At 49.2% G+C, this 14,354-nt stretch overlaps 1 protein-coding gene across 6 annotated transcripts in view; it reads right to left on the reverse strand.

Annotated features, from left to right (window-relative positions):
- Positions 1–8,216, reverse strand: part of Rufy2 (RUN and FYVE domain containing 2) — a 34,224-nt gene extending 26,008 nt beyond the window's left edge. For 4 of the 6 annotated variants that reach the window (XR_009586754.1, XM_060369435.1, XM_021651458.2 and 1 more), the window contains exons 1-2: positions 8,079–8,191; positions 5,291–5,464 (exon numbers count right to left, since the gene is read on the reverse strand). Coding sequence is in view for 5 of the 6 variants with exons in the window: in XM_060369435.1 (XP_060225418.1) it covers positions 5,291–5,464; positions 8,079–8,082 (178 nt within the window). In the remaining variant the exon portion in view is untranslated. Of the gene's footprint in view, positions 1–5,290; positions 5,465–7,655; positions 7,804–8,078 lie in introns of those variants that run through there. The other 2 variants (XM_021651457.2, XM_060369436.1) reach the window with 2 other exon arrangements.
- Positions 8,217–14,354: the final 6,138 nt, after the last annotated feature.

Below are 14,354 nucleotides of genomic sequence, written 5' to 3' on the forward strand. Positions count from 1 at the left end.
TGTCCTGGAACTCTCCTGTAGACCAGACTGGACTTGAACTCACAGAGATCAGCCTGCTTCTGCCTTCCAAGTACTAGGATTAAAGGTGTGTGCCACTACACTTGGCCCCATTTTCTTTTCTTTTTTTATTTTTATTTTTTTATATTAATCACAGGTTTTTTACTTTGTATCCAGCTGTAGCCCCCTCCCTCATTCCCTCCCAATCTCACCCTCCCTCCCTCATCTCCTTCCTGCCCCTTTCCAAGTCCACTGATAGGGGTGGTCCTCCTCCCCTTCCATCTGACCCTAGTTTATCAGGTCTCATCAGGACTGGCTGCATTGTCCTTCTCTGTGTCCTAGCAAGGCTGCTCCTCCCTCAGGTCGGGGTGGGGGGCAAGGTCAAAGAGCCAGCCATTGAATTCATGTCAGAAATAGTCCTTGTTCCCCTTACTAGGGTAACCCACTTGGATATTGAGCTGCCATGGGCTATGTCCAAGCAGGGGTTCTAGGTTATATCCATACATGGTCCTTGATTGGAGAAAGTATCATAGAGGACCTTTGTGCCCTGATGTATTTGGTCCTTGTGGAGCTCCTGTCCTCTCCAGGTCATACTAACATTTTTTTTCTTAATAGTCAAAACCTGCAGATACAAAGTGGCTATCACAAGCATTACCTAAGAAAGGAGAGCCGCCAAGAGCACCTTGATTGTGGAGAGAGAAATCACAAAGCAGCTTTAGAATGATGCACTGCGATAACCCTGTCACCACAGTCTGTAATTCACTGCTTACGAAATAAAGGATAATAAACCTGAATATAACTGAAGGTTCAACTATTTGCCATGATCATCAAATTCCAAGTTAGCAATCTAGGAGAGAAGAAAGATTTTTATCACTGCCATTATAGATCTACAGAGAGAGAGATCAAGAGGAGCAGGCTGGAGATGGCTCTGGGTAAAGTCACCACCTGTGAGCTTGACACCAGAATTTGATCCCCAGGCCACACAACGCTTCCTGTGAGTTGTCCTCTGACCCACACACACTCACACCTTGGCACATAACTGCTAATTTCCTGTGAGACGGGCTGACAAGATGGCTCCAGGGTTACGAGAATATACTGCTCTCCCAGAGACCTGACCCAGCTCACACAGCTGCCTGTAACCCCAGCTCCAAGGGACCTAAGGCCTTAGGCCCACGATGACCTGCATTCATGAACACGTACACACACACAGACACACATAATTAAAAAACAAATTTAAAAACTTCTTTTTACGAGTATCTGTAGGCTAGGCACATGGCTTAGCAGTAAGGAGCCCTTGCTGTTCCTCTGGAGTTTGTAATTCAGGCCAGGAGGGTTCCCACTGATGCTAACTCCTGCTCTGGGGGCTCAGACGCCCTCTTCTGGCATCCTTGGGCAACTGTATATACATAGCATAGAGACACATACATACACACATACAAAACTATAATTTCAGTATTGGGGGTGGGGATGGAGAGGTGGCTCTGGAGTCAAGAGCACACACGGATCCAGCAAAGGGCCTGAGTTCAGCTTCCAACCACCTGTAATTCAGTAAGTTCCAGGTCTCCATGGCCACCTGCACTCACACACAGCCCTACACACACACACACACACACACACAATTTATTTTTTAATTTTTCAATACAGGGTCTTACTCTGTAGCTCTGGCCCATAATTTAGAAAATAAAAACATTCTGTAAGGTATCTGGAAGCTGGGCTTGGTGACATGCATCTATGGTCCCAGCTACAAGGAAGGTGGGGCAGGAGACTGCCTGACTTTCAGAATTACAGAACAGCCATGGTAATATAGAACACATCATCCACACAGAACACGCGCCCACAGAGGAACGTACTTTAGACAGACAATGGGCGGGAGCCGTGACGAAGCAGAGGCTCCCACCCACGGGCAGCTGCTACGCTACCTAAGCCTTCACAAATCCCTATTGCCTGCAACTTCTCAAGAAAGCTTGGCCAGCAGGGCAGTGGTGGAGCACACCTTTAGCTCCAGCACTCAGGAGGCAGAGGCAGCAGATCTCGGTGAGTTCAAGGCCAGCCTGATCTACATAGTCAGTTCTAGGACAGCCTGGGCTACACAGAGAAACCCTGTCTGGGGGTGGGAGTGGAGAAGCATCCTAGAACATGTTCCCAGACATATTCCCAGCTCTTGGTACAAACGTTGGAAAATGTTGGGAACAGTCTTAGCTCTAGAGAGGGGGTCTCCTGGGAGGTAGCTGAAGATGGCTGTCTATGTCTAATGCTCCTGCCTCCACCTCCCAAGTGCCGGAATTACAGATAGGCGCCCCAAGGCCAGTTTATGCAGTCAGTGCTGGGGATCAAAGCACGCAGGGTAAGCCTGCACTCTATCAACTGAGCGGCACACCCAGGCCTGGGGTAGAACCCTTAGCCCTCCACACAGTCACTGATCATATGAGTGAGAGATCAAAACTGCACCCCCAGCCCCAGGTGTGAATACTTATATATATATATACACACATATGTATGTGCTATTTTTAAAAGATTTGTTATTTATACAGTGTTTTGCCTGCATGCCAAAAGAGGGCACCAGATCTCATTATACATTGTTGCATTATACATGTGGTTGCTGGGAATTGAACTCAGGATCTCTGGAAGAACAGTCAGTGCTCTTAACCTCTGAGCCATCTCTCTAGCCCCACACATTATTTTTTTAAACAGGGTCTCATTATGTCATCCTGGTTTCCCAGAACTCCCTATGTAGACCAGGCTAGCCTCAAACTCAGAGATCTGCCTGCCTCTGCCTTCCTAGTGCTGGGATTGAAGTTGACCACCACAAATGCTTCAGCCAACACACGATGGCCTCAAACTTGTTCTGTAGCTGAAATGGCCCTAAATACCTCATCTTCCTGCCTCTGCCTTGCACATGCTGGGATTACAGCCATGTGCTATCATGCCAGGCTTAATTGTTATTTTAAGTATAAGAACTGTTATTATCCAGTATATATTTAAAAGCTAAATACTGAACAGCCAGGTGTGTCATCTTATTTTGTTTTGTGTGTGCCTGCTTGCGCAGTGGAAGCCACCAGAGGCCAGCTTTGGGTGGCGTCCTCAAGAGCCATCGTTTTGAGGCAGGGTCTCCCCATGGGACCAATGGATCATCACCTGAGCCAGCTGAGCTCCATGGACCCTGCTGCCTCTACCTCTCCAGTTCAGGGATGCCTGCATACGGGATCCTTCCTTCTAGCTTTCTGCATATGGGGTACTAGGCATTTCGGTAGTAGGGATCAAACTCAGCCCTTAAACTGAGCCATCTCCCCAGCCCGCTGTCTTGTGTTTTACTCCTAACATAGTATTAAGTCGCATGATCCCTTGATAAAGCTCTCTGCCCTCTGCCCAGAGAAGGCACCCACCATCTCAGCCTTTGGGAAACGGGTGCAAGGCTACATGGCAAGTACCAGGCCAGTCGGGGATATTTGCTAGTTCCCTGTCTCAAAACAAAACTACCCCCAGCATGATGGAGCATACCTTTAAGCCCAGTGCTGGGGAGGCAGAGGAGTGGACGTCTGTGAACTGGAAGCCAGCTGGTCTATGTAATGAGTTCAGGCTACACAGAGACCTTCAAAAACCACAAAATATGACCTGCATAGCAGAGGATCATCCTTTCTAGGATGACTTGTTTCTATAGCAACCTGGTTAAGAGGACACTTCTCCATGCACATCCCCATGCTGAGACATTTCAGTCATCTACTTTATTTCTTCAACAGGAATCAGACTATTAATGATTTCATGCCAGCATCACCACTCAGTTTCATTTTCTTTTTTTTCTTTTCTTTTTTTTTTTTTTTTTTTGTTGTTGTTGTTGTTGGGGAATGTAGGGAGAGTTCTAAAGCAGGGTTTCTCGGTGTAGCCTTGGCTGGTCCTGGACTTGATTTGTAGACCTGGAGTGCCTTGAACTCACAGCAGTCCTCCTGCCTCTGCCTCCTTGAGTGCTGGGGTTAAAGGCCTGTGCCACCATGCCTGAACAGTTTCATTTTCAAAAGAAAGCTAAGGCTGGTGAGATGGCTCAGTGGATAAAGGCACTTGCCTTCTGCAAGTTACCCTCTGACCTTTATGTCTGTGTGCATGCGTGTGTAAATAAAGTAATTTTGTAATTTAATAATTTTGTTGTTATTTTTTTTTTCGAGACAGGATTTCTCTGTACAGCCCTGGATGTCCTGGACTCACTTTGTAGACCAGGCTGACCTCGAATGAACTCACAGAGATCTGCCTGCCTCTACCTTCCTGAGTGCTGGGATTAAAGGCGTGTGCCACCACTGGCTGGCCTAAGAAATGAGGAGACTCTACACATAAATTAAAATGTCATATTTTTCTGGCGGTGGTGAGTTCAAGGCCAGTCAGGATTATACAGTACTATTTCAAATAATTAATAATAATAATAAAATAATAATCTGTGGGGCTGGAGTACTGTGAAACCGGGAGGAGCTGGTCCGGAGCAGGAGTGGGGTGAAGTCTTTTCCAGCCCTGGAAATCTCTTCTTTAGAGCAGCAGGCATAAGGACCACTCCCTCCCCTGCCCTGGGCCTAGGTGCACAAAGTCCTGCACCCCCCATGTTTGCCCACACCAGAGGAGGTCAGCCAGGTTAACCGTCCCCTCTCCTTATAAGGTCATGTCGAGCAAGCACCTGGCATTCCTCTCTGTTCAAATAAGGCCTCCTCAGCACCTCAGCCCCAGCCAGCTACGGACACTCACCCCCAGAAGCCTCTGCCCACTCACCAAAGGTTCAAACAGACTTTGCTCCCCCCAACTGAACAAGCTGCTCAGGGAAGCCTGCTTCCCAAGTGTCTGTTCTGGTCTCGCTCACCACCTCACCCATAGCCCGAGGTCTTCATCACTCCCTGCTGTTCCTGCCCCACCTTCAGGATCCTGCACCAGGAAGGGGGTGGGGAAGCAAGCCCAAATGGCAATGATCAAGCATGTTTTTCACCAATTGTTAAATTTTTTCTAGATCATCTACTAGGAAACACAATAGTAACACTTTATCCTAAAAACACAATTCAGTGTTTTGTTTCATTATTATTGTGTGATGTATGTGGGGGTGTGACATGGCCAAAAGAACCTCACAAGGTTCTATCTCTCTTCACCTTAACCTGGGGTTCCAAAGATCAAATTTAGGCCTTCCAGGTCACATGAAGCCACACCTCTGGCCCAGCATTCAGTATTTAAAGAGCAAAACAAGAGTAGCTACGGCCTCAAAGCTATTTCTCAAAGATGGGGTGAAAGAGAGGGGCCGGGAGGGGGATCGCTTTGGGGAGTCTCATACCTTTAAGGCCGTGTTTCAGACAGTGTTCCATCACCACAAAGAACTGTTGCAGAGGGGGATAATCAGAGTCCAGTGTGCGGCCAAAGCTCAGGGCAGACTCAATGAGCCCTTTGATGCTCAGCTTAGCCATGTTTAACAAGTTGGCTCTCTCCACAGCCGTGGGGTCTTTTGTAGCTGAAAAAAATACAAGGAAGTTCAACATCATTCCCAGGGCAGGACAAAAATGACAAGGACACCAATCTGTCCCTTCTCCTGGAAACCAACAGTTGGCTTTTCTGTGGTTGACAATTGGCCATCTCCCAGGCCAAGGTACTATGGCACAACCTCTTTATTTCTCTCTCACAAGCTGAAGCAAAATGCCATGCCCACTGCAGCCAGTGCATATGAACTATCCTTAAGATTCCACACAGAGGGCTGGAGAGATGGCTCAGGGGTTAAGAGCACTGCCTGCTCTTCCAGACATCCTGAGTTCAATTCCCAGCAACCACATGGTGGCTCACAACCATCTATAATAAGATCTAGTGTCTTCTTCTGGCATGTAAGTGTATATGCAGATAGAACATTGTATACATAATAAATAAATAAAATATATATTAAAAAAAATTCCACACAGAGAATGTTGCTCTCTGGGCTGGCAAGAAGGCTCCGAGGGGACTACAGGCCTGACCACCTGTGCTCCTCCTGAGAACATCAATTACCAGCCAAGGCACACTTGCGCATCTACTACATTCTTTTTTTCGAGACAGGGTTTCTCTGTGTAGCCTTGGCTGTCCTGGAACTCACAGAGATCTGCCTGCCTCTGCCTCCCTGAGTGCTGGGATTAAGAGGCATGTGCCACCACCTCTGACAACTGCACACATCTTAAAGTAAAATGATTTTCTGTGGCTAAGCTTAGAAAGCTAAACCATGGGTCTGAGGGTCTTGCAAATGGTGGCTAATGGGTGGGTGCGGTCCAGTGATTTCCAAGGAGGAATAAGGCTGCTGTTCTTCCAAAGGACCAAAAGTCAGTTCCTAGCATCCATTAAAATGGTTAACAACTACCTGTAACTCCAGCACCAGGAGGCCCAGCACTCTCTTCTTGCCTCTGAGGGCATTATACATACACACATACATACATACACACACACCTTTATTTCAAAAAGTTTAGCAACGCACTGGTGGTGCACACCTCTGATCCCAGAGCTTTGAAGGCAGAGGCAGGCAGATCTTTGAGTTCAAGGACAGCCTGGACTACCTAGTAAGTTCCAGGACAGCCAAGGGTACACAGAAAAACCCTGTCTAAAAAGCCAAAAATAAATAAATAGATAGATAAATAAATAAATTCAAATACGCTGGCAAAAAATAAAAGGTAAACTTATCAGATATTAGAACATCACAGGAAAACACAACAATAAATAAAACCCAACAATAAATCCAAATACTCTGACAAATATGGAAATAAGGAAACAGCTCAGTCTGTGCCTTTAATCTCAGCAAGTGGGAGGCAGGTCCCAGACCAGCAAGGGTTACATAGTGAGACCCTGTCTCAAAACACAAAACTCCCAAATCGGAAGAAAGACAGAAAAAAAAAAAAAATCTAGTGTGAGCTGGAAGCGGGGCTCAGGTGGAGATCTGGAATTGCTGTTTCAGAGGACCCAGGGTAAACACACACACACACCTGTGGCAACTCTTCACTCCAGCTCCAAGGCGACCCAGTACCTCAGGGCAACCCCACACTCAGGTACACACCCATTAAAAATACTTTTAAAAACCAGCTGTTTCGCTGGGCGGTGGTGGCACACGCCTTTAATCCCAGCACTCAGGAAGCAGAAGCAGGTGAATCTCTTTTTGAGTTTGAGGCCAGCCTGGTCTACAGAATTCGTTCCGGACAGCCAGAGCTACAGGGAAACCCTGTCTCAAAAAATAAACAAACAAACAAACAAAAAAAGATCAGCTGTTTTCCCAACGCTGCGAATACTTCCAAGTGGCAGAAATATCTTCCGCAAAGGCGACAAAATCGAGATGTGAAAAACAAAGCACTGATCTCCACACAGCTCCGGGCGGGCGTGGCGGTGCGCCTTTAATCCCAACATTTATGAGGCAGACCCTTGACCGGAACTCTGAGATGGAGACACCCTGGTCTACATAGCAAGCTTCTGGGCAGCCAGAACTAGAGAGAGCGTGTCTCAAGAACAAAACAAGAGTCCCCAGTGGCCGGTCCTCTATTTTGGTTTGAATTTCAGCTCTCTAGGCTGACTCCTGACTGCGAATCCTCTGCAATCTAAACCAGCCAGGCTGGGTGGGGAAGGGTCTGCCCCCATCACCTCCTCCACTCCGTGGGGTGACTCCCTCTCCGCACACTCCCCGCCCCCCGAAGTGAAACCACCTGACGTTTCATAATCGGCACCATTCTCTTTTTAAGAGCGTTCACCACAGCCTGTACCGACGAGCCTAGGAGGGTCGCTGTGCAGCGGCGGTGGAGCCGGCCGCGGCGCTCCCCCGCAGACCCCGGAGGCCGCCCCGCTCCCACCGCACCCCGACCTGCAGGCGGGCGCGCTCCCGGGGCCCGGCGTGACAGCGCTCCCCTCCCTCCCCAGCCTCCCGCCCTCCAGCCTGGGGCATCCCTCCCTGTCCCCGGACGCCCCGGTCCCCGCCGGTCTGCGGTCCCCAGCTGCCAGGCCCCAGCGCGGGCGGGGCGCGGGGATGCGGGCGGCCGCGCGTTGCCATGGCGACCCCGGGGACCCCTGGTCCCCTTCCCCGTGACTGCGCGTCCCGAGCGGAGGATGGCTACCCCGGCCGCTGTCCTTACCCATGGCGGCGGTGCGCGGAGGACACCGGCTCGCCGGTCGGGTCGGCAGCTCCCCGCAGGCGCGCGGCGGCCACCGCGTCTGACCCGGCTGGGCGCCGCCACAGCGCCCCCGGCGGCGGGAGGGCGTCGCGGCCGCGCGGAGCCTGTCTCCGTGGATCGGCTCCCTGACCTACCCCGCAGCGTCAGAGAAAAAGGCGTGGCGGGGATATAGGGACTCTGGCACCGCAGCACAGGCCGAGGTAGATGTAGCAGGGGCCTAAAGGCCCCTGCAAACCTTTCATCCTCGCAGGCTGGATGGGTGAACGGAACACGGAACACACTTGACCGCTTCCTTTGATCTTGACAAACCCGGAGTGGCCGACAGGTTTTAGAAAACCTCCTGCAATTAACAGAGCTGGGGCCGCAATCCCAGCACTTGGGAGATGGGACCAGGCTCAGCTTCAAAACCAGATCTCAAAAACAAGACACTGAAATCTGGGTGCGGTGGTGCGCGCTGCCAATCCCCGCACTCTCGCAGGAGGTGGAGGCAGAAGGATTGCTGGGAGCTCCAGGTTCCCAGGTCATCCTAGGCTAGCTAGAAAGACCCTGTCCCCAATGACAAAATGTCATACTTTGTAAGCGGGTGTGGTAGAGCTATAAAATACCATCTTAGGAGGTGGAAGATGACCTGGGGTGTTTGTTGCTAAAATTCCTTTCCTGGGGGAGGTGTAAACAATGCCTGATCGTCCCAAAATCTCGAGGACAAACCAAGTATGATTCTTCCAAATCAGCACCATTCACGCCGAAGAATCAATGAGCTGTGGGGAATGGTGTGTGTGACGTTGAAACAGTGAGGAGGATCTCTCCTCAGCTCCACTCGCCCTTGACTTGGCTCCTCCCTAAAGCCACTTGTAGTTAAGGCAGAATTGCGGAACAAGTGCTTGCAAGGGGAGGCTGGTTATGCCTGTGAAGGTTCTCCCTGCAAGCCAACCAGCCCAGCTGTGATCTTCTGTAAACAGAACGAGCCAATCGGCTGAAGGCGGTGGTAGTTTGACTTCAGTCCTGTACAACATAGCTCGTTCTCCCAAATACTAGCGATTTCAAGGCCAGCCTGGGCTACCAGAGACTGTCTTTAAAAAAAAAAAATGCCTATATACATAAAGGAATGTTTCCTCCTGCCTTCCTGACTTGCCATAGATAAAACTTGAAAGAGGCCAGCTGGGTGCGGTGTCACACACCTGTAACCCAAGAACTCGCCCTTGAGACAAAAGCAAGTAGACCTTGATTCAGGACCTGGTAAACCCACGTCAAAAACTTAAACCAACCACCCAAAGCAGGTAGACAGCTGCAAATCCCAAGCAACACTTTGGATTGTAATATACTAGATGCAATGGTCTCCAGCAAGTCTAACGGAGAAGCATTTTCTTCTTTTTTTCCTAAGAGGTTTATTGTTTGGTGTGTGCGTGCTCACATAACAGAAAGACCATGAATTCCGGTTTTTGGATTTTTTTCTGTTTTTGAGAGGGCTTACGTAGCCCAGGCTGGCCTTCAACACATATGTAGAGGAGAGTAAATTTTCTTTAATTTAATTGTCATACAGGGAGAAGCATATTTATAAAGAGCCCTACACTGAGTACATGGTAGATCAAGATAGAACAAAGACTGACTCAGTCCCTTAAAGCCTAAGAACAGTTGGCCCCAGAGGTCAGTACTGTTCTAACTCTTGGGAGAATAATTTCCTGCTTTTATGATACATCACCACCACCTAAGCACGTGACCCTACACCATGCAGCGTTGGCTTTAGGCTTTATTTAATTCCTCCCGTCTTCTTGTCTAGGAGGAACCCAAGCCTGTGATGCTCTAGCCAGATTGCTCAGTGGGTACAGGCACTTGCCACCAGCTGTGAGTCTGATCCCCAAGCCCACATGGTGAGAGGAGAGAACTGACTCCTGAAAATTGTCCTCCAACGTCTACACAGGTGGTGGGAGGGCAAGAGCATCTGCCACCCAATAACTAAATATAGTACAACATTTTTTTAATTAACACAATTCTGAGGAAATCAGGGTTACCTTACTTTTTTTGGTTTGGTTGATTTTTGTTTTTGTGAGACAGAATTCTCTGTACAGCCCTGGCTGTCCTGGAATTCGCTCTTCAGACCAGGCTAGTCTTGAACTCAGAGATCCGCCTGCCTCTGCCTTCTGAGTGCTGATATTGTGGCATTTGAATCCACTGGAAGAAACCAAAGACTTAGGTTCAACTCAAATTTATACTAAATGGATTCATTCTCAGTGCTAGCAGAAAGATGGAAGTCTTAGAGCCAAGAGAGATTAACTTTATTTACTTATTTATTATTTATACAGCATTCTGCCTGCATGTGTTCCTGCAGGGCAGAAGACCTCAGAGGTGTTTGTGAGCCACCATGTGGTTGCTGGGAATTGAACTCAGGACCTTTAGGAAGAACAGCCGGTGCTCTTAACCTCTGAGCCATCTTTCCAGCCCTGTGGTAGGGGTTTTAAGGCAGATATCAGAACTGTGTATTATAATTACCCATGGAATCCTCCACTGTTTCTTACTTTCCCGCTATACTGTGATGAAAAGCCCATTTCACCTATAGGATAAGCAGCTGTACAGAAGCAGAGGGAGCTGTTAATACCTCACAGCAACTTATCCTATTCTTAACTTGCCTGCAGGTCACTAGGATCTCCAGGCATTCCAGAGCAAAAGGTCAATGGCCCTTAAGGGATGCCATTGGTCATCACAGGGGACCTGTGTAAATTATTACTCAGGTCTAAGCACTCTAATGACTGGGATAGAGCAGTTCATTTCCAGGCAGAGAAAAACAATGCCATCAGGTTACGGCTGGCTGTCTCATTCTCACACTGGGGTCAAAGGTGTATGCCTCCACTGCCCTGCCAGGGTTACCTTTAGGGTAATTTACCAAGCTTTTTCTCTTTTCTCTACACTACACCCATCAGTGTAAATTCTGAGGTCTAGAAATGTGGCCCAGAGGTAGCTGCTGAATTTGACTGTCAACACTGCAACACAAACAGAATCAGAAGCTAAAACTGACACTCCTACCAGTTGTGTATAGCTTTGGCTGTTCTATCTTGGAATACCTGGAAGTGAGTTTCCTCATCATTGCTGTTTTGTAAGTGTGTGGTTGAATGCTGGGATTATTCTTTATTTAGTTACCACCTTTCCTCAGGGTTCGACCTTATTTACAGTTCTTGATTGTAAAACCCCTGTTCAAGCCTTTTTATCTCTTCTGTACTAGCTCTTCATGATTTATTTTTTATGTATACAGTGTCCTGCCTGAATGTAAGCCTGCACGCCAGAAGAGGGCACCAGATCTCATTATAGATGGTTGTGAGCCACCATGTGGTTGCTGGGAATTGAACTCAGGACCTTTGGAAGAGCAGACAGTGCTCTTAGCCTCTGATCCATCTCTCCAGCCCCTGTACTAGCTTAGACTTAATAATATGCTATAGTTTGGTGTCAGGTATGTAACAGGGCCCTAGACCTTAGCACAACTGACTCCATGATGGGAGCACCATTCAGGCTGTAAAACGAAGCACATAGACACCACCTACCAAAACTAAAACAAAGTCCTAATCCATCAAAGTCCATATAATTCCGGGAAAGTCTCAAAATGTTCTAACCTTGCTTTTTAGCTTCTGTAGTTCTGCTCTGGCTGTTCTGGTTAACTGAAGTACGTCAATCCAGATCATGGTTTTTGTGCATAAAAGCTCACCCTGAGAAAGGTTCAATGGTACACTAGGATCCTGAACACTCAGTGTCTATTAAAGACTTTTTGTTGTTATTTTAACTTCTTATTCTTTGTGACTTTCACATCATGCACCCCAGTCCCACTCATCTCCCCTTCCCTCCATATCTGCCCCTCTGTCCTTGCAACCTCCCTATAAAAAAAAAAAAATCTCCCTATGGAAGCTTCAGTGTGTCTGTGTCACACACCCAAGCAGCTTTACTCGCAAATGTTCACTGCAATGAGTCATTAGTCATGAGTTCAAGACCTCTGGCTTCTGCTACAGTATCAATACTGGACTCCTCTGGTATGCCCTCTTGTTGCCTCCTGTCATGGAGATCCTGCAGCTTTGGTTTTACAGGACCAACTGCTTTATGGGCACCAGCAGTTCACAGATGGGATAGATGTTGGGGTGGACCAATTCAAAGCCCTGGATCTGGGCCTGGGTGGTAGCTGAGCTGATCAGCCTGCCAGATCTCCTGTGCCACCAGAGTCAGCTTTCCCACTCTGCCTGGGGAATGGAGTGGGGACACCTCTGCCTGTGGCAACTGGCAAAGGCCAAGACCAGCTCTCCTATGGGGGCCAGCACTGCCACATCTATACCACCAGGGCCAGCTCTCCAGCACTGCCCTGGTGAGGGGTGAGGCCAGCTTTCCCATGCTACCAGAGCCAACTCTCCCATCTGCCCACACAGGAGACAGGGCCAGCTCTCCTACCTGCTGTAGGTAGCCAGGGGCAGGGCCATCTCTCCCTCACCCACATCACCAAGGCCAGTTCTACTGTGCTGCTCAGGCCAGGTGTGGGGCCGCTCTCCTGCATGCCACAGACAGCAAGGAGGCGAGGAAGCAACCTCTCCCACGGGCCAGCTCTACAATGCTGCCCTGGGGAAGTGCAGCCAGTTCTCCAGGCTGCTGCAGCAGGTGAGGGGCAGGGCCATCTCTGCGCAGGCCTCAGACATCCATATGGCCCAGGTGGCAGCCCTGACCAGGAACATTCACGTGGCCTTTGGTGTGAGCATGGACCACGGACACTGACAGATGCCTGGCTGCTGCAGGGCAATGGGCGCAGACATGACCCTCGACATCACAGGCCATGAACGTCAGACTGTTCCTCACTACCCTCCTGTCTCCAGATCTGCCTGTCCTCAGAGTGCACAAACCTTCCACTTCTCTTTCTCCCCCATCTCTCTGCCACATTCTTGCTCACCAGAGTAACACCTGCCCAAGTGGCAGTGGGTGGGCCTCTTTAATAAAGACTATCGCCTTAAACCCAGGTCTAAACAGTCTTCTCTGGTGAATACCCCACACGGTATGTGTTGTCATTGTCCTCTGGTTCGTCTTTCAAAAAGATCATTAAACTTTATTCATTTATTGGAGGGGCCCAGGAGGTCAGAAGGAAACCTTCAGGACTTGGTTCTCTCCCTCTATCATGTGCCTTCCAGGAATCTAACTTAGGTCATGAGCCCTGCCTTTACCCACTGAACCACCTTGCCAGCCCTGGTTTAGCTTTCGTTGTGTCTGTGCATCACATATGTACCTGGTCACCGAGTAGTCCCAAAGAATGGGGGACGGGGGCAGAAGAGGCCATCGGATCCACTTAGACTGCAGCGCACCCTCAGGGTAGCTCACTGTCTGTGACTTCAGTCCAGTGGATCTTCTGTTAGCTCCACAACATTGAAGAAAGGCATGGCTGCTCATGGCTTTCCCCACTGAGGGTTGGCAAGAGAAGAGCATTGGTTGGGAGGCACTGGTCCTCAACCGTTGACATCACGGCCCACTCTTCAGTGCTCTTATCTACAGGCCAGGCCCAGACTCAAACCTGTGATCCTTCTGCCTCAGTCCTCCCCAGTGCGGAGATTAAAACTGGTGATTTCCAGGACTGCAAAGGCAGTAACTAGACCAGGCCCATGTGGGTTAAGTCCCAGGAAGAGCAGGTGCTGCGGGTGACACCTGGGACAGAGGAATAAGGTAGGGTCAGTGAATCAGAGGCTGGACTCAGGTTTTCAAATAGGCCCAGGAAGGGGGCTGCTGAAAGGACACATTACCTTATTTTTTCTTAGTTATCATGTGTGCGTGAGCACCTGTGCAGGAGGTCACGGTATCAGATCACCTGGAGTTAAAGTTGTGAGCTGCCTGATATGGGTGCTGGGAATCGAACTTAGGTCCTCCCCAAGAGGAGGGTTTGTTCCCAACCACTGAGCCCTGTCTCCAGCCCCTGAAAGGCCGTACTATCTCTTGAACCCATGTTCTGGCTTATACGAGGAAAACAGTGGGTGCGTGGTGCTCTGAAGAGGAAGTGTGTCAAGGCAGACGCCACAGACAAGGCAGATGATAGGCCTCTGGCTCCTGCGCGCGGGCAGCATTGTCAGGGCAGGAAAGATTTTGGCATAACCTCCAACCCCAAACCTCAAAGCACAGAAACATCTGTGTAGAAAACATCTTAAGTCTTTCAAATAGCTAAGTGACCAGAATTGGGACTGGAGAAGTGGCTCAGTGGCTCTTGCAGGGGACCTGAGTTTGGTTCCCATGTTGGGA

Source organism: Meriones unguiculatus, chromosome 16 (assembly GCF_030254825.1).
Source record: "Meriones unguiculatus strain TT.TT164.6M chromosome 16, Bangor_MerUng_6.1, whole genome shotgun sequence".
Lineage (NCBI taxonomy): Eukaryota > Metazoa > Chordata > Mammalia > Rodentia > Muridae > Meriones > Meriones unguiculatus.